The following is a 19,090-nucleotide window of genomic DNA, read 5'->3' as shown; positions in this document are numbered from 1 at the left end:
ATAGATCCTTTAAGGGAAATGTCGACTGATTCTTCCGAGGTCATGCTACCTCAACTAGAGCGTAACAATCCTTCCCTCTTCAGACATCAGCGTCCTCGATGATAAAGTTTGGGAACACTCTCCGCAACTGATATACGGATTCCCAGGTAGCTTCGGATAGAGGCTGACCATGCCATGCAACCAACACCGTGGGTATCTTCCGATTTCGTATTTGCATTGTTCCTCGGTCCAGGATCCTTGTTGGTTTGTGCCTTGCAATATCCTCTATCTCCTGAAACAAAACCACACTTTCGATTAGTGAGTCACCAGTATGTAAAAATTTCTTTAAGCGCGAAACATGAAAAACCGGGTGCACCTTACACCCCTGTAGCAATTCTAATTTATAAACTACACTGCCTATTCTCTTTAGAATTAACCACGGCCCACAGTATCGAGGTGATAACTTAGCACACTCTCCTGAAGTCAACGACTTCGAGTGCGAAGGAACTCTGAGGAAAACTTTTTCTCCTTCCTTAAATACTCTTATAGACCGGTTTTCATCCGCATATTCCTTGGCTCTATCCATAGCTTGACGGATATTAGCTCTCGCAAATGCTAGCATCTCCCACATCTGAACTTCAAAGTTCGCGGCACTAGGCACTTTCTGAGGTATTCCAACTATAGTTGGATTTGCTGGTCTATAACCATAGTTCAGTTCAAACGGACTGAACCCGGTAGAGGAATGTTTTCTATCATTGTAGGCAAACTGCAACAATGGCAACCACTTGTCCCACGTATGTTGCCTTAATGACACATATGCCCTCAGCATATCCTCTAAAGTCTGGTTGACTCTCTCCGTCTGACCATCCATCTCAGGATGATCCCCACTACTCATTCCCAACTCAGTCCTCAGTGTCTCAAAATACCGCTGTCCAAAAATGACCAGTAAATCTGACATCTCTGTCTGACACTATGGATCTAGGCAATCCATGCAGACGAAATATATGTCTAATGAACAAATCCGCCACTTGCGGGGCACTAACAGACTCTCTAGTCGGAATGAAGTGAGCCATCTTGGTTAGACGATCAACCACCACAAGGATAGAATCATATCCTCCTTGTGTCGTAGGCAGCCCTACAATAAAGTCCATGGAAATGCTCTCCCACTTACTTAGTGGTATTTCCAAGGGCTGTAAAAGTCCGGGTGGCTTCACCCACTCGGCCTTACTTACCTGACACGAGAAACACCGTGTCACATATTCATGAATATGCTTTTTCATCTTTGGCTAAAAGAAATCTCGTTTCACGAGATCATATGTCTTCTCGACTCCTGGATGTCCCGCACACGGGCTATCATGGCATTGTCGAATGACTCTCTGCCTGAGATCATTCTGACTAGGTACTACAACCTTGCCATTTCTAACTAGCATACCATCCCTTATGGTATATCTTGCATAAGTTTGGCCTTTTCTGGATGCCAGGTCATCCTTTTCACTTTCCCCGGGTTTTAACACATGAGCTTTAGGCCACAAGCTCTGGACAAACTCGTCCACTTTTTGAGTTTCTCTTATCTCGGTTATTAGAGCACTCTCTAATACCGTGAAACTCAGGTTGTGCATAATGCGAGACAATGCATCAGCAACCTTATTGTCTTTTCCTCTTCGGTACCGAATCGTTAGATTAAACTCCTGCATGAGTTCTGCCCACCTAGCTTGGCGGCCCCTCAAGTCAGGCTGTTTACAGAAATGTTTCAGAGTATCATGATCCACATCCACATAAAACTCTGAACCATACAAATAATGCCTCCATGTTTTCAAAGCATGGATAATAGCATACAACTCCAATTCATGAGTTGGCCAATTCCTTTGAGAGGGGAAAAGCTTCTTGCTTTCAAAGGCCACTGGCCTTCCCTCTTGAAGGAGAACTGCTCCTACCGCAATGCCACTTGCATCGATTTCTAGGAACAACGGTTTCTGGGAATCGACTATTTTTAACACCGGTCCTATGACCACAGCCTGTTTTATGGTGTTAAAACTTTCTTGTTGATTCTATCCCCAAATAAAAGGTACTTTATCTGAGGTCAGATTAGTCAATGGCGATACTATTCCGGAATATCCTTTGATATGCCTTCTATAAAACTGGACAAATCCCAAGAATGATCGCAAAGCGGTCAGACTCTGAGGGATTGGCCAAGTCAGTATCGCAGCCATCTTTTTCTTCTTTAATATCACTAGCGAAGCAAAAGGTGAGAAACTTGGTTGAATCTGTTCCAACTTGAGGTATTCTTCCAGTTGTCTATGCACCTCCGCCTCTTCGGTAAAACTCATTCTATAGGGAGGTCTATTTACAGGTTCTACCCCCGGGATCAGTTCAATCTTATGTTGAACTTTCCGCTCTGGAGGTAACCCATAAGGTAGTTCATCCCTAAAACATTCAGAGAACTCCTCTGTTATAAGATTAGCCAGCTTGGCCATCTCACCACTTTGCGTAACATCAGTGCTAACCGAGGAATCATCAACCGGCTCTACCGATGCTGTACATAGGAATAAAAACTCCACTTGAGCTTTTCTGATTTCCATCATGGAAACCAACGGTCCCTGAGGTATATCTTTTTCACCTCGCAAGACATAAAGCACATCATTCATCTTGAATTGATATACGTGCTTTTTCCAATCAATGGCTGGATTCTTCCTAGAATGCCACGCCATACCCAGGGCTATATCTGCATGAGCAAGCTTGGTCAGTTCAAAATCAAGCTTCTCAGCATAGTCCTGAATCCAAAGCTCCAACTGGGTAACCCTTTGGTCCCATACTTCAGTTGAACTTCCATCTGCCATCCTGACTGTATACGCATAGTCAGATGGACTTGTCTTTAATTTCAGCCTCTTCACGAGCTTGGAGTTAATCACATTGTGAGTTGACGCCGAGTCAAACAACACAATGACATCATGATTGGCCACTTGCCCTTTCATTTTAATTAACTCCGTATCATTAAAGGCCGTATACCCCGTTGCTACGGCTTAGATAGGATGTTATCAGGTGCACTCGTCACTAACTTAGCAATAGACACACATAACAAACAAGGTACTAACCTCTGAGAAGATCCCGCTAGCTGAATCTGCATCTCTTCCGCTCTGAGACTTCCCTGCATCTCCACGTCGCACTCTGAGATCACCATCTCAGCCATCCGACGATCTTTGTTGCGTGGACAATCCTTCCACTGGTGAGGTTGAAGGCAACAAAAGCATAAGCCTTCTCTCCTCGCTTTTTCCCTTTGTTCTGGGTTCAAGGGAGACTTAGACCAAGCCCGGGCTGCCATTGGGGTTACTTTCCTCTTCACTCCAATGGTGGTACTTGGTTTAGGAGTTTCAGCCGGTCTCGCCTGCTTGGCTTGACCACTCGGCTGCGAACCACTCCCTCTACTAGCCCACTTCTTCTTAAACCCAGATTTCTTCGGATACCCATACTGGGTTCCGACCTGTGCAAACCCACTTGGCTTGCTGTCCTTGGCATCCTCATAGTTCAGGGCTATAGCTATTGCATCATCTAACGTGTTCGCGTACTTAGCCCGAACTTCCATTTTTATTCGATCATTCAATCCAAATATGAAATCTTTCACTTAGATTGATTGAGGCAAGGGTTCGTCAACCTTCATTACACTCTCTCGAAACTTATCAGTGTATTCTGCCATTGATAAATTTCTCTGACGAAGGTTCCTATATTGATCCCAAGCTCGGGATGCTTCGTCAGGAGGTAAGAAGTGTTTCCTGAACTCTCTTTTAAACCCCTCCCAGGTAGTCGATGCTATACCATCTTTTTGTTGTTTAATCCACCACCGATCCGCTGCCTCACTAAACATGTGGGTGGCTTCGCGGATCTTTTTGATGTCATTTCTGATTTCACAAATGGCGAACGCCTCGTCCCATTTGTGTAACCAGGTCTCAATGACATCGAAGCTACGGTCATTCATCCGACCAGAATACTTTTTCGGTTTGTAATTGGCAATATTTGGCACTTTAGCCTTCCTAGGCTCGACCGTATGGACACTAGACCCCAGTTCCATTGGAGCCTTTCCCTTCTCTTCTCGAGAAGGTCTGGCAAACATACTCTGTATCGCTCTCCTAAGTTCGGACTGCCCTGCATTGGCCTGTAATTGCTGCGCTAACAACTGTTGCAAGGCATCCTCCAGCAATGCAATCCTGCCAGCTAAAGTATGAGCTACTGGGCGCGATCCCTGCTGGGTCGGCCGGACTCCTGATTCACCAGGGTCCCTCCTGGAAGCTCCTTCTTCTGCTTCCATTCCGTTCAATGGGTGTTTTGTTTTGTGTTTTTTTTTTCTTTTTTTTTTTAATTTTATAAACACCACTAGAAACTGTATTTACAAGCTGACACAATTCAGTGTACTAACAGTCTGGCACAATTCCCTATACTAGGGAATTCCTGCAATCCCACATGCACACTGACTAGGCATTTGATATAAGTATAACCCAAATAGTGCTTTTCCCTTTACTAGGGAAGCTCCTGCAACTAGCTCTGACTGAAGCACACAGGCATATCCTCAAGCATAATCTGTCCTTGCTATAGCATCATAAACTGCGACCTCTGCTAAAACCACAAAAGTCTAACTGCTTCTGACAAAACAGGAATAACGAAAACCAAAAGAGAAAATAGATAAAGTGCTCCCTAGAAACTCCCCGCAACTTGCAGCCTGCACGTACGGCCTGCTCTCAGATCTTGATCGTCAACCTGTCGCCTGGCCTCATAGTCTCACAAGTCATCCGTAATCTCTGACTGTATATGCGCTAGGGAAGCAGTCGACAGCTGTTACCAACAGCTCTCCACGGGCTTCTCTATGCACCAAATAGCCTTCAGCAAGGTCACCTCGACACAGCAGCGATACCTTCTACCAACGACCAGCGAGTTGCAGTCAGCCACGTAACATGTCGAAGGCGAATCGCTCCCACGAAACAGTCAACAAGCCTCTGCCCACGAACTCCTATCGTCAACGGAGAAGACGGCCAAATCCACTTCCGTTGAAAAACGCACATGCATCATACGCCCACGCCGATCCTTGTCAACTTGCTCCAGCTTCGACGCCTGCGTGTCCATTCCGTCACCTTCCCTTGGGCTTCTTATTTATCTGGTCAGCGACCAAGTACCGATGTCGAAGGACCATCCAGGAACCTTCCGCTCCAACACAACTTTACCGCCTGCGTGTCCCGCTCCTAATTCATGGACGTTGCAGGTTACCAATCGCTCCACCTGTACTCCAGACACGATTCAGAAGCCTCAACTTTCGTCCAATTGGTCTCCCTGCTCCCGAATTCCTGGCGTCAATGATTTTTTTTTCACACCTGCGCTTCACGTCTTCCGTACCTGCCTGGGCTTTCCGTTGATCTGCGATCAATCACGGACTGTCAACATCGAAGGGCGTTACAAGAGCCCTCCGCTCCAACGCTCTACGACAAACTTGCGTAGCCAGCGCCAATGGATGCATAGCCCAGTCGTTCGTCGTCAGCACGTAGCACCAACAGTCAGTCCGTCAATCTGGTGCTCAGATCGTTCGACGATCCAGCTCTCTCCTCTCCACTTCGTAGCCTCGGCTCTGATACCAATTGTCAACCTTCATCTCTTGATTAGTTCTCTATTTCGTATCACGGGAGTAGCACCATGTATAACCTCCCAACCATATCTCGCTGAGGCTGACCAGCAGACAGAGATCTTCGTTCGAAATTCAACATGAATAATTCCCTTCTCTTCTCTTTATAGCCTCAGCAAGCCCCAATTCCCTAGATAGATCTAGATGCCACATGTCATCCATATAGGGCCTTCCTAAAGCAACATTCCACCCCTCTCTTGGGATGCATTAAATCCTTTGCCCCTAGGCACAATCTTTGCACTAGGCCCTTGGCCTTAGATCTACCTAGTCTGGTGCTATCAACCCTCACCTAGGACCTTGACATTAAATCCCTCCCGATCATTTACATGAAGCGCAAACACATATATTACAGAGATAAATCCTTTAAGGGAAATGTCGACTAATTCTTCCGAGGTCATGCTACCTCAACTAGAGCGTAACATTTAAGGGTTTAATAGATATATGCCTACGCTGTGATATGTTGTTTTTCGTGTCAAGTGAGTAAGGTAGAGCAGGTGAAGCCACCCAAACTTTTACAGCCCTTGGAAATACCACTAGCTAGGTGGGACAGCATTTCCATGGACTTTATAGTTGGTCTGTTTACGACACAAGGTGAATATGGTTCGCTAGCCTTGCTAATCCCTCAAAATTGAAAACTCTCAAACAAACTCCAACACAACAAACATGATACACACCATATATTTCATCTACATGGATTACCCAGATCCATAGTATCAAATAGGAACGTTAAATTTACCAATCATTTTTGGACTGCAGTATTTGAGGCACTAAGGACTGAGTTGGGAATGAGTAGTGAGGATCACCCTAAAACGGATGGTCAGACGAAAATAGTCAACCAGACTTAAGAGGATATGCTTAGAGCATATGTTTCATTGAGGCAACATACGTGGGACAAGTGATTGCCACTGTTAGAATTTGCCTACAATGATAGGAAACATTCCTCTACAGGAATGAGTCCATTCCAGCTGAACTATGGTTATAGACCAGCAAAACCAACTACGGTGGGAATACCTCAAAAAGTTCCTAGTTGCCGCGAACTATGTGGTTCAGATGCGGGAGATGCTAGCACTTGCAAGAGCTCACATCCGCCAGGTTATAGATAGAGCTAAGGCATATGCAGATGAAAACAGATCCGTTAGAGAATTTAAGAAAGGAGAAAAAGTTTTTCTCAGAATTCCTTCACACTCCAAGTCTTTGACTGTAGGGGAGTGTGCTAAGTTATCACCCCGATATTGTGGGCCGTGGTTAATTTTCAAGAGAATAGGCAAGGTGGCCTATAAGTTGGAATTACCACAGGGTTATGAGGTGCACCTAGTGTTTCATGTTTCTCGTTTAAAGAAGTTTTTGCACCCAGGTGACTCACTAATCGAGGGTGTTGTTTTGTTTCAAGAGATAAGAGGATAATGCAAGGCGCAAACCAACAAGAATCTTGGACCGAGGAACGATGCAAGTACGCAATTGGAAGATACCCACGGTGTTGGTTGCATGGCATGGTCTACCTCTATCTGAGGCTACTTGGGAGTCCCTGTACTAGATGCGGACAGCATTCCCAGATTTTATTATCGAGAACTTTGATGCCTAAAGAGGGAAGGAATGTTATGCTCAAGTCGAGGTAACATGAGCTCGGAAGGGTCAATCGACATTTTCTTTTAGAGGGCCGACTTTTATACTGTATTTTGTTGTATTTCAAGTAAATGGCTAAGGGAATCAATGTCAAGGTCCTTCATGAGGGCAACATGGCGCAGACTAGACGAATCTAAGGTCGAGACCTAGGTGCACCTAAATGTGTAAATTGCCAAGGGGCAAATGGAATTAATGTTTATCCCAAGAGGGGTAAAAGGCTGTGTGGTAGGGGCTTCCAATTTATGGCATGTGGCATCCAAATTCGTCTAGGGAGATGAGGGCTCTGGAAAAGCTTGCAAGTGCGAATTTGTATGGGATTATTAGAGCTGGCTTTACCAGAGGTTGGCTGGGTGGAACAAGAAAGTGCCTACGCCCGTGATTTGGAAGGAAAATAGGTGTTAGGTTTTGTCCGTTTCATCTTGTCCCACCTTTATTGAACACAAGTCACCTTCCTCTTTCAATTGTGGACCTTGGTCTCTAGTTGGATGACTTGATCACCAAGGGATAAACCTCCGGACTTCAGATCTCTCCTTCTTTGGAACCCTAACTCTCATATCTTTCTTTCAGGCACACCACCATATCTCTATCACCACAGCTAAGTAAATAGGAAACTGGCTGTGATACCATGTTTCAACCTTGATCTAGTATCCTTCTTTTAGATAATTAACTAGCCACTCCATGCAGTGAAAATATATAGTGTCTGTTGTATGCAACCTAAGAAGAGGTGAACACTGAAGGGAGTGGCTGATCGGTGGTCTAGCACTAACAAGTAGTATGTCAAGGATCTTGATACAACACTCACTTGGGGAATATCAAGAAGATGAATAGGGTGTTTTATATAAGACTTTCTCCCTATCCGTTGCGGCATACATCCTTCTTATTGGGTGACACGCGAGTTTGCATTGACCAAAAGGAGAACACCAAGTCCTTCACTTCCTGGGTGATGAAGTGGACAAGGGGATATTTAAGGTTTGCCTCCCCCAAGTCAGTACCTTCACAATCAGCTTCCCCAATATGTCTCTCTTTTGTGTTTCAAGCTTGATGAGGCCGAGTTCCTCCACAGACACTGGAGAATCAACATATTCAACACAGCTCTGATGTTCGACTGTCTCACATGGAAGAGAAGTAATTTCTGGTCAAACACCTTTTGCTACATAAGCAGTTGTTTTTAAACACCAAAGTCATCAAAGCCCCTTACCAGAAGTAGTTTTCTCCTATTTGCAACATCTTCCAACCCTGAGGTCTATCATAACATCACCTAAGAAATGCAAAAGAAACCTGACATGAAGGAGCACTTGCTCACCACTGCAGACTCTAGAACAATTTCAAAAGGCCAAGCCCACAGGAAAATAAGACCAGGACCCACAGGTTCATATTAATTGAAGGGAAAGTAAAAAATTGGTATTAGCTTTCTTGTCATTTTAATTGAAGATGGAAACTAAAAAATTGATATTAGCTTTCTTGCCCTCCATAGAACGTAAGTTTACCATAGTGTTATCAGGAAACCACAGCTGCATTCCCTCAAGGCTATTAACTATAGTTTTGCATGAAGAAAAAGATGTGGTTTAAATGCCAGTCTCACCAGATAATGGGATGCTTCCACTTTGTCCAGTCTTCACATAGGACCTTGGTTCTAGTAGGCCTCTGGAAGTCATCTATCCTCATTATGAGAGACCTCTGAAATGTCCCAGCACAGTCATGCTTTACCCAGAGCTGCTTTACCTCACTCACAGAGAATGTCTCATTAGAGTATTTTAGATAGTCTCCAAAAGGAAAACGCACATGACCTGTCAGCCCAAAGTATGCAGGATTTGTTGAGCTGCCAGAATTAGTCAAGCTAGTGTCAGCAAGTCACAAACAAAAAACTGTAGGAACCATAACGCAGAACAGGGATCTGCATGTACTATCTAAAGTAGGCTACACCCTTTCGAAATATTGAGTCTTTGAAAGCAAATATGTGTACTTAGAATAGGCAGAAACAACTATGTACCCATGCTCGCCAATAATAAGAGAGCGATTCAACATGATACTCAGGCCAGCAGCTGTAAGAATCTTGTATATGTCATTTCCCAGACCATCTTCAGTTGCCCTCCCATATACAAAACCTCTGGAGCAGAACTGTTCTGCTGGTAAATTTTTTACATGGTTTGCACCTGTCATACAGAAAGAATAATTTTGAATGAAGAACAATTTTAGAGAAACACTAGAAAAGTTTTGGGTAGTTGGTTAAAATCATCATGAACACCCCAGAAAGTAAATACCATATTAATCTGTCATGACAATTAAAGTCCCTATGGGGCCTTTGCAGCTCCGTCTCTATTTGGTTTTTGTCATAGATACAGCATACAGAGTCCATTTCAGTACCTTACCTCAGCAATAGTATGCTATGGGTGTTGGTACATGAGTTGGCACATTTTATACTTCGTTCTCTACATCAATACATATTCTTTTGGCTGTATATGAGTATTCTCTCTCTAGATCTTTAGTGTTCTTTCCATATATGCATGCAGACAGAGTGAGTTGGTGTTTGACGGTCACACCAAAAAAGCATTGCTACTTACGTCATTTTTCTCCTGTCATACCATGGTAGGCTCTTAAAACCTCATCTCTACGTGCTTCTCTAGTTAGTACAGCTTTTCTTGGAGGGATTTTAATCTCCCAAGCAATACTACACAGAGGTTTGGTAAGATAAATTCCAAGGGGACCACTGCTTCAAGTCCATACACCAATTGAAAGGGCATGAATCCTGTACTAATTTTGAAAGTAGCCAGGTATGCCCATAAGACTAAATTTAGCTTTTTTGCCCAGTCAAAACATTTTGGTCCACTATTTCGGTGAGAACATTGTAGAGTATTTTGTTGGACTCTTCTTATTTGGTATCTTGGGGTAGAAGGCTGTGCTTCTCCTACGGATGAAGGAAATAATGTATTTACATCATATAAATATCTAGGCTTGAAGTTAGAATTCAATTACAAGTGGAGTTGTGCGCAAAGAAAGGACACTAGGTGGACAAGACACTTTTCTTCCTACAGAATAAGTAAATGAAGGCACATGTTTCAAACTGGGATCATGACAAAATTCTTGTATGGATTCAAGTGATACCAAAAAGACAAGTACGTGAACCTCGGAGAGAGAAGCAGTATGCCAATCTACTGATTCTTGTAAGCTACCAAACATATGGGCTGGCCCGAAGCAAAGATGGAATGGATGGCTCATAGGGGATAGATGTCTCAGGTCTCCCGAACAAAGAGATAGCCATAAGAGAACTTGTAACATAGAAAATTAAAGACAAGGCATGGCAAGAACCAAAGGAGAAGATGGCATTCTAAGTGAAAGAGATCAACACTATGATGATCTACACTAGACAAACTACCTTTGAGAAGACATATCTGTCTTCAAGAGGCAACAAAAATGTAAAATACGGACTTGTTCTAATGACCTAGAAGTTGAAGCAAGCAGATGGATGTAGACGAGGGCCAGCAATGAAGCTATGGCGGTGGAAGCGATGGAGCAAACCGTACTGCTGTAATGAATTGCTGGAATGAAAGAACAAGTACAAAGTACACCAAATATAATGAAACCCTGCGATAGGGTGTCCTCGTAATACCTAGTGTACTAACCGGTACATGTACTAAATGTACAATATGTCCTAACTGCCTATATCTAGGCCTACAAGGCACATACCAGGGAACAAAAGGCACCAATGGATAGCCCATGGGATGGCCTGCAAAACCTCCTCCATGGTATGGGCTGAAGTATCCTGGACATGTCCCAAAATACTTGAAGAACTAATGTCATGGTTACACATGTTCATCCTGTATGGATATAGCAACCTATGACTGTATAGAGCATAACAGATCAAGTTACAAAAGGTACTAAGTTCAAAGCTTGCTGGAAAGCTTCAAACTTAGGTTGAGTAAGAGATTTCGTAAAGACATCTATCAAGTTATGGTTGCTTCACATAGATTTCTTCTGGCAAGAATCCCTTTAGTTGTCTTAGGAGTAACACTTTCACCACGGTGGGGGGGGACGGGAGGGGGAGGGCGGAGGGGGATTGGGGGGGGGACCAAGAGTGGGAACTGTCGAGGTCACCTGAGGGGCGGGCAGAGAACCCCCTGAATCAGACGACACTGGTGCTGTTGGAACCCTCTGATCTTGGTGCTTGGTCAACTCCTAAGAACCCTGCCCTACTGACGGCCGGGGATCGGAAGTCCCATCCTCCTATGGATGGGGGCGCTCCGCTAAAGTCTCCTATGCCTGTTTCCCTTGAGGCTGAGGGGGAGCCTCAATCCTCTGAGACCGAGGAGTGGCCTCTCGCTTTGTCCTCCGCTCCCGTTGTCTGGCATGCCACCTTCTCTTCTTTAAGGCATTCTTGTTGGGCTTCTTCCGTTGTATTCTAGCCCAAGTCCCTCCAGAAGGCTCAGCCCAGGGTGTCTGGGACTCCATCTACTGACTTGTTCCCATGCTACACACCCTCTGGTCGAGCAGTCCGTTGCTCAAGGTGCGGTTGAGGGGGATCTCTGCTCTGGCCCCTCCTGCAATTCTTGGCTAGGTGTCCCATCTACCTGCACCGTAAGCACTGACCTGGAAAGCCTGAATCTCAACACGCTGTCAGACCCCTCCACCATCCAACGTCTCTAAAAAGATCTCCTTCAGAAGAGTCTCCAGGCTCTCCACAATCAATCTGAGCTTGAGGACTCCATCATCTGCAACCACTGACGTGGCCGTCTGCAGTGGTGGCTCCAACACCGTGCCGAAGGCTCCACCAATGGAGTGGAGAATGGACCTGTACTCCTTGAGAGAGCCTTGGGAACTTGAGCGTCACTGGAAAGCGAGGTATATGATGGGTCGACTCCATATCATCAACCATGAAACCATGGTACCAAGGGAAGGTAAACAAGGTGCGGGCCCAAAAGACGCGGGCTCCGCTCCGCCAGAGCCTATGTAGTGTTCGGGGAACTCAGATGGAGAAGGAAAACCCCTCTACCATAAATGGTAACCTCCTGTATGTGGCTCCCATCCAATGATAAGCTCGCCTGCAACCAAACATTTACTTGGCTCCTGGAGGGCGTGAAGCCAACTATCCTACCTACCAATGCCCGGTCCTAAAGTGACTGTAGGCTTTCTTCACCTAGTGTTTATCCTTTGGAGAAAGAAGTGTTAGAAATGACCCAATAGAGGGTACACACAGCGGAACATTGATAGAATAGCCCAGGAGCTCACACAGTGTGGTGTGGGGTGTGGAATCACAAACTTCTTAAACTTATGTGCATAGAATAGATGTGCAGACTCATCAATAGACAATGAACCAGCCAGATAGAGAAACCACCAAAATAATATATTTCCGTCCAAAAGAGAGAGAGATCCAGAGTCCCACCAATGGTGTGGTCCTCTGATCTTACCACAAGGTCCTTCTCTTATCTGTCGGCTATCTCTAGACTCGAACCCGCGTGCTCCACCTCGAGCGTTTGTAGACTTTATGTCCAAAATGGTTCTCTCTACCTTACTGGTAGGCAGCACTTACTAGCTCAGTCTGGAGCCCTCTTTAGGTCTCCTTCACCTCCTGGGAAAAGACCCAAGGAAGCCCTGTCTGCTGTAAATCTGCTGCTCCAGAGAAAATTATGGAGGCTCCTAGGGCCCCCTTTTATAGGGTAAAGCCCTACTCAAAATAGCCGACCCAAACTGGCGACCTCAGGGTCTGTTTGGGCCGACCCTGGTGTGTAGGAATACATGCTGTAGGCAGCCCCTTTTAGGGCCCTTGTGGACCCCGCCTAGCCACGTAGCTTTCAGCCATTGGCCCAGCCAATGCAGCCCTATATCCTGACCTGCAATGGTCCTCTTTTACTGCCCAAAACCTGCCCATCTGTTGCGCCTCTTGCCTCTGCTGGTTCCGCCTCTGTTCAGCCTCTGTTTAGCCTCCTTCTGCCCATCTGTTGCGCCTCTTGCCTCTGCTGGTTCTGCCTCTGTTCAGCCTCCTTCTGGCATTGAAAACAATCACACCTTATGAGGCTTGGACAAGCCATAAGCCGAGGATTTCTCACATAAGGACTTTTGGTTGCTTGGCATATGCACATGTGCCTTCACAGTCATGGACAAAGCTGGATGGCAAAGCTGTCAAATGCATTTTTATTGGGTACAGCTCAGAAAGCAAGGGCTACAAGCTCTACCAACCCTGCACATGCAAAGTTTTTGTTAGTAGAGATGTTGTTTTTTATGAGTCTTCATCCACGCCTTTGCTGGACTGTCAAAAACAGCCCACAGTTTGATGCATCAGATATCTTTGACAGCTTGATGCCTTTGTTTCAGTCAGACCCCCATGATGATGGTACATTTGAGGTTCCTCCTCCTCCTCCTAATGGTCATTTACACAGTCTGAAAATCAGCAACATTTACAGCCTGATATGCCTCCGATTGATCAGGATATTATGCACAAGGCAATTGACCAAGAGAGGGCTGAAATTCAAGAGCCCAAAAGACTTCCTTGTTGGCTGGTCGACACTCTTAAAGACAGCAAACAAGATGCTCCTCTACCAGCCTGTACTAGAGAAGTTGTTAGAAAAGAACATGCTAATTTGGTTGCTACAGCATGCAATGAAGAGCCATTATGCCATAAGGATGCCTTTGAAAATGATTGTTGGTTGTAGGCCATGAAAGTTGGATTATATTCCATCCATCAGAATGACACTTGGGAATTGTGTTATTTGCCTTCTGGCAAGAATGCCATTGGAACTAAGTGGGTATACAAGGTCAAACGGAAAGCTGATGGTTCAGTGGACCATTACAAAGCTCGTCTTGTTGCAAAGGGCTATGCACAGCAACAAGGCATTGACTTTGAAGAAACTTTTGCCCCCACTTTCAAGATTACCACAGGACTGTTATTGCCTTTTTCATTGGCAGGTACATCAGCTTGACATATAGACAACATTTCTTCATGGACACTTGCAAGAGGAAGTCTAAGTTACCCAACCTCTTGGCTTTGAGGTTGAAGTATCTGAAGGGAAGATATGCCTGTTGAAGAAAGCCCTTTATGGATTGAAACATGCACCCCAGGCTTGGTATTCAGATTTTCTGATTTTAGTATTTTATGTAGATGGCATGCTTGTTACTGGGACACATGCTAAGCAAATTGCAGCTTTTAAGCTTAACTTGTAGAAGACATTTGCTATGTTAGATCTTGGTCCTTTGCATTATTATCTGAGCATTCTATTTGCTAGTAGTGGGGGGGTATTTTGATGTCACAATCCAAGTACATTGGAGAGCTTTTGCAACGTTTTCAGTTTGAGGATTGCAAGCTAGTATCCACACCATTAGAGCCTCGTTTTCACTTCTCCTCTGAGGATGACAGTGGTGCATGTGATATTACTCTCTATCAGTAGGCAGTTGGCTGTTTGATTTATTTATGCCATACCAGGCCAGATCTTCAGTATGCGGTCTCACAATTGAGCAGATATATGCACATTCCCAACACACACCATTAGCAGGCCGTGAAGCGTGTCTTCAGGTATCTCAAAGGCACTTAGCATTTAGGCCTTCTCTACGAGGCCAATTCTTCACTTCTCATGCATGGATTCACTGATAGTGATTGGGCTGGTTGTTCCGACACCCGTGTTTCATGCTTGATACTAAATGCATCTCTTTATTCAGCAAGAACCAGACCACAATTGCTACTTCTAGCTGTGAGGCTGAGTACAAAGTAGCTTTTACAGCTATAGTGGAGTGTGTTTGGCTCTAGAAGTTACTTGCAGATCTTTATGTATGTTAGATAGCTCCTACCATCATCTTCATTGATAGTTAGAGAGCTTTGGTTGTTGCACAGAATCTAGTTTCCATGCCCGCACAAAGCATATTGAGGTTCATTATCACTATGTGAGAGAGAGATTGTCAGCATGTGATATTCAGGTGTCTTATGTTCCCACTGTCTTGAGTTTCTACGGGGGACAACTGGATGGTAATTTGTCACACGGGTGATGGCCTTGACATTCGCAGACTTGACAAGATGGTGACTTCGTGGATGAACATGCTAATGGTACATGGATTGCACAAAGAAAGTAGCATGCTTGTGATCAAGACTTGCATATGCGATCTCAATCTATATTTTCCATTGGATGGAAGTTGGCTATAGCAAGCAACTCTCTTCTCTAGTAGGAGTAAGATGGATCAGCCAAAAGGGGCAGGTGCAGCTGTTTTGAGCCCATGCAGCTCATGCTCATACAAGGGGGAACGTCAGGTAAGGGCATTCCCTAACATTCCAGGAATGGCATCCCCTTTCTAGACGTTCCCCTTCGCATTCCGGGTATTAATGTATGACATGGGCATCAAGAATGGCATTCTCCTGTTCTCCAAGGAGGAGGATTTTTGTTCCTTGGTAGCTCTGCCTAACACTAGAGCTGGACCATCAATAACCAACCAATTGTAGATGACAACATTGCACACTAGACCATCTAGTCACAATCAAGCAAAGGGAGCCAAAGGAAGGAACATGCATTATACTGTTACTTGGATTTCAAGAAGGCCTTTGATACAATACCCAAATTGAAAATATGGGAGATGTTAACGAAATTCAAATTTACCTAGGGTGTTGAAGGAAAGTGCAGGACATGGAGAGTAATGGAAAGTAGAAATTATTACAGAGGTCATACATAACTGTAATGCATCCCCACCAACACCGATACCAGTTAAGGATATGATCACCAATCAAGTGAGCTCAATCAAGTAAGAAATGGCTGTTGATGCCAGCAACAAAGTCAATAAAGCGGACCTCTATATGGAAGTTGAAGAGCAAGAAGCCAGAGCACGCAATAAAACGATCTTGCACATTGGGGGACTGAAAGATGAATGCCTTTATCATGATGAGAAGAAAAGACATAGACTACATAATCATATGTCTTAAGAAGTAAGTAGCACAAGTTGAATATCAATCAAAATGGCACACAAGCACAAGTTTACTTCAGAGCGAGGTAAGCAAGAGTTGAGATCGTCAGACAAACACGAGTCAAAGATTTGGGTACCTGAGAAGCTCACTCCAACCTAGCTCAAACAAAGAAACAGTGAACTCACCAAAGTAAAGGAAGCACACAAGGTAAGCAAATGGGCGGTTTACTGCAATGGACAAGCATTGATTAGAGAATCCAAACTCAAAGACTCTCAATCTTAAACCGATGGAACAAAGGCCACCGTATGTTAGTACTAGAATGCAGTTATGCCCTATAATAACTCGGGAGTGCACTCCCCAGATTCTCTGGTTACCTAGATGTAGTAAGCCACTTTTTTATTTTCGTACTTTGTCTCATAGACCCATGGGGTCTTTCACTCTCAATCTTAAACTGATGGAACAAAGGCCACCTTATGTTAGTACTAGAATGCAGCTATGCCCTATAATAGCTCAGGAGTGCACTCCCCGGATTCTCTGGTTACCTAGATGTAGTAAGCCACTTTTTTATTTTTGTACTTTGTCTCATAGACCCATGAGGTCTTCCACAGACGTTCATCTCTCTCTCTCTCTCTCTCTCTCTCTCTCTCTCCAAGAAAGCTGATGAGCCAGCTGTTTGGAAGGTAGATTCATTGTTGTGGAATCAAACGAGGGGAGGTTATCAAGTTTTGGAACGAGAAATACAGTAGGAGCTCTTTAATGCCATGAGAGTATCGACAAATGTAAAGTGAAATGCTGTACCATGATTAGCAAAATAGTTGTCAATGATCCTTCGGAGTTGCAAGCTGGCAGCCTCGGTGTTTCCCACGGCAGCAAGACCCATCTCCTCCACAGAAGCACAATTTTTTGATGTATCGGTCACGTTTGTTTCGTTTACAGTCAACTTGATAGGGGAGGTTTGATCCTCAGAAGTGTGTTCAGGTTTATCGTCTTCCCCATCCTCCACCTCTTTTCCCTCTGTGCGCTCTGCTTGCAATATATCATCGCTTTCAGACTTTGGCTCAAGCTGGTTCAGATGTTCGTCTGCAGGTAAATCGTCTTTTCCCACTATGCGCTCTGCTTGCAAGATATCATCGCTTTCAGACTCTGGCTCAAGCTGGTTCAAATGTTCGTCTGCAGGCAAATCGTCTTTTCCCTCTGTGCGCTCTGCTTGCAGGATGTGATCGCTTTCAGACTTTGGCTCAAGCTGGTTCAGATATACGTCTGCAGGCAAATCGTTGTCCTCGTGACTATCGTCCCATTGCAAAGAGACGAACACTTTATCTTTTTTCGCTGGAAATGGTGTCCACAAATCCCCTAGAGAAAACTGTTCTTCCGATTCATTACCCCAGTAGATCCCCTCAAAATGAGACTTGCTGTCGGATCCCAAGAAAAGCCACTTGTTCTCAACAAAATAAGAATGCCAACGCGAATAACCTGAAGTAGATAAGGCAAACCACAAAAGTAGCGCCACCATCCATATAATGGTCGTGAAGCGACCAATGCCGCCTCTCAGCTCAGGCCACGATCTTATGGAAGTTCTCTTCATTGCATGGAATAGCAGAAACGAGGCAAATTCCGATGCGAAGGCAAGTGGGTCTCGTCCAAAGGCAAGATGTGATACGTGATTCAGAAGAATGCAGCCTGAGGAAAGTATTGACTGTCCGAAATTCCAGCATAAGTAATGATGGCAGAATACCACGCTATAGTGAATAGAGAAGAGAATCGATCACGCTATAACTTCGAGAAGACGATCTCGCGATCTCACTCTCACTCTCAGTCTCACTCACAAATCATCAATCTGTAACAATAGCCACCTACAAGAATGTTTCACGGCACCCATGTTGAGAGATCCGTTGAGAGATCCATCAGAGAATCAGAGGATCAGAGAAGAACAAGAACTTCTATGCTTCATTTCAGATTCTTGTTTCACATTTCCTTCTAGCATCAAGAAAATGTGCTATCTCATCATTTGTTAGCTCTAGGTACAAGTTTGTTAAAAAGTGTCCCACACACTTTGTTTCCACGTGGCCCCTCCTATTTTGGTTCTTTCTCTCTCTCACTCACACACACTTTCTTTTTTTAAGACACCTCTCTCTCTCTCTCTCTCTCTCGCGAGGAGTTTGCAAATCATTTGAACTTTCCTAAAAATACACATGCTTCCATGAGAGGTGTTGCAAATTAATCATTTCTTCATCTTGACAATTGTTTTCCATTGACAAAACCAATTTGAAGGCAATGCTCACGAGTACTTGTACTCACTTGTTCTATAATTTGTTGGTGTGGCACATTGAATGCATCTCGGCCATGAGCTCAACGTGAGCATGGAGTAGGCAACCTTGCCCATCCATGATCCATGAGCATGCTCACGGTGGGTTGGTTTGTAATAGTCAAGGTGTTTGTTTAGAGCCTACACCCATCCATGTGCGCACCCATGATGCATTGAATGCATCTGGAAGGTCTGTAATAGTTAAGGTGGTTAGAGCCTACACCTATCCATGTGCACACCCATAATGCATTGAATGCATCTAGATTACCTGTCCATGATCTGTAGGAATGCCCAAAATGGGGTAGTCTGTAAACACCCTAACTTCCATTAATAATGAGTGTTCATTACACCTCTAATACCCCACACTTCTTAAGCCCCAAGTCTCTAAAATTGTAGCCCTTAGGAGCAGCAGCAGCAGCAATAGCTCAGGCCATTTGGGTATTCACCCCCTTGAGCTAGCTGCCCAAGTTCAATTCCCTCGAGAAGCTCCTTTAAATTTCTTAGTGGCTCCTCTAAGTGGAAAAGATATAATTTTGGGAATGCCGTGGGGTGACATCAATTTAATCCTGATGTTGACTATAACACTCACCAAATGTGGATCACACACAATTCACCCTCCCTATGTCTCGACTGGCTTAGAAGTTCTATGAGC

General features: G+C 44.5%; 1 protein-coding gene across 1 annotated transcript in view; it reads right to left on the bottom strand.

Moving 5' to 3' along the window:
- The window catches only part of LOC147881913 (uncharacterized), a 33,856-nt gene extending 15,754 nt beyond the window's left edge, over nucleotides 1-18,102 (bottom strand). The window contains exons 1-3 of the mRNA XM_087401476.1: nucleotides 16,932-18,102; nucleotides 9,252-9,414; nucleotides 8,844-9,080 (exon numbers count right to left, since the gene is read on the bottom strand). Of these exons, the coding sequence (XP_087257602.1) occupies nucleotides 8,844-9,080; nucleotides 9,252-9,414; nucleotides 16,932-17,718 (1,187 nt within the window). The 5' untranslated portion in view covers nucleotides 17,719-18,102. The remainder of the gene's footprint in view (nucleotides 1-8,843; nucleotides 9,081-9,251; nucleotides 9,415-16,931) is intronic.
- Between the last annotated feature and the right edge of the window lie 988 nt (nucleotides 18,103-19,090).

The sequence above is a fragment of the Dipteris shenzhenensis genome, chromosome 30, assembly GCF_047967505.1.
Source record: "Dipteris shenzhenensis isolate YYH24624 ecotype China chromosome 30, Dip_SZ_1.0, whole genome shotgun sequence".
In the NCBI taxonomy this organism is placed as follows: Eukaryota; Viridiplantae; Streptophyta; class Polypodiopsida; order Gleicheniales; family Dipteridaceae; genus Dipteris; species Dipteris shenzhenensis.
The sequence above is the reverse complement of the archived record's forward strand: the minus strand, read 5'-3'. Positions and strand labels throughout refer to the sequence as shown.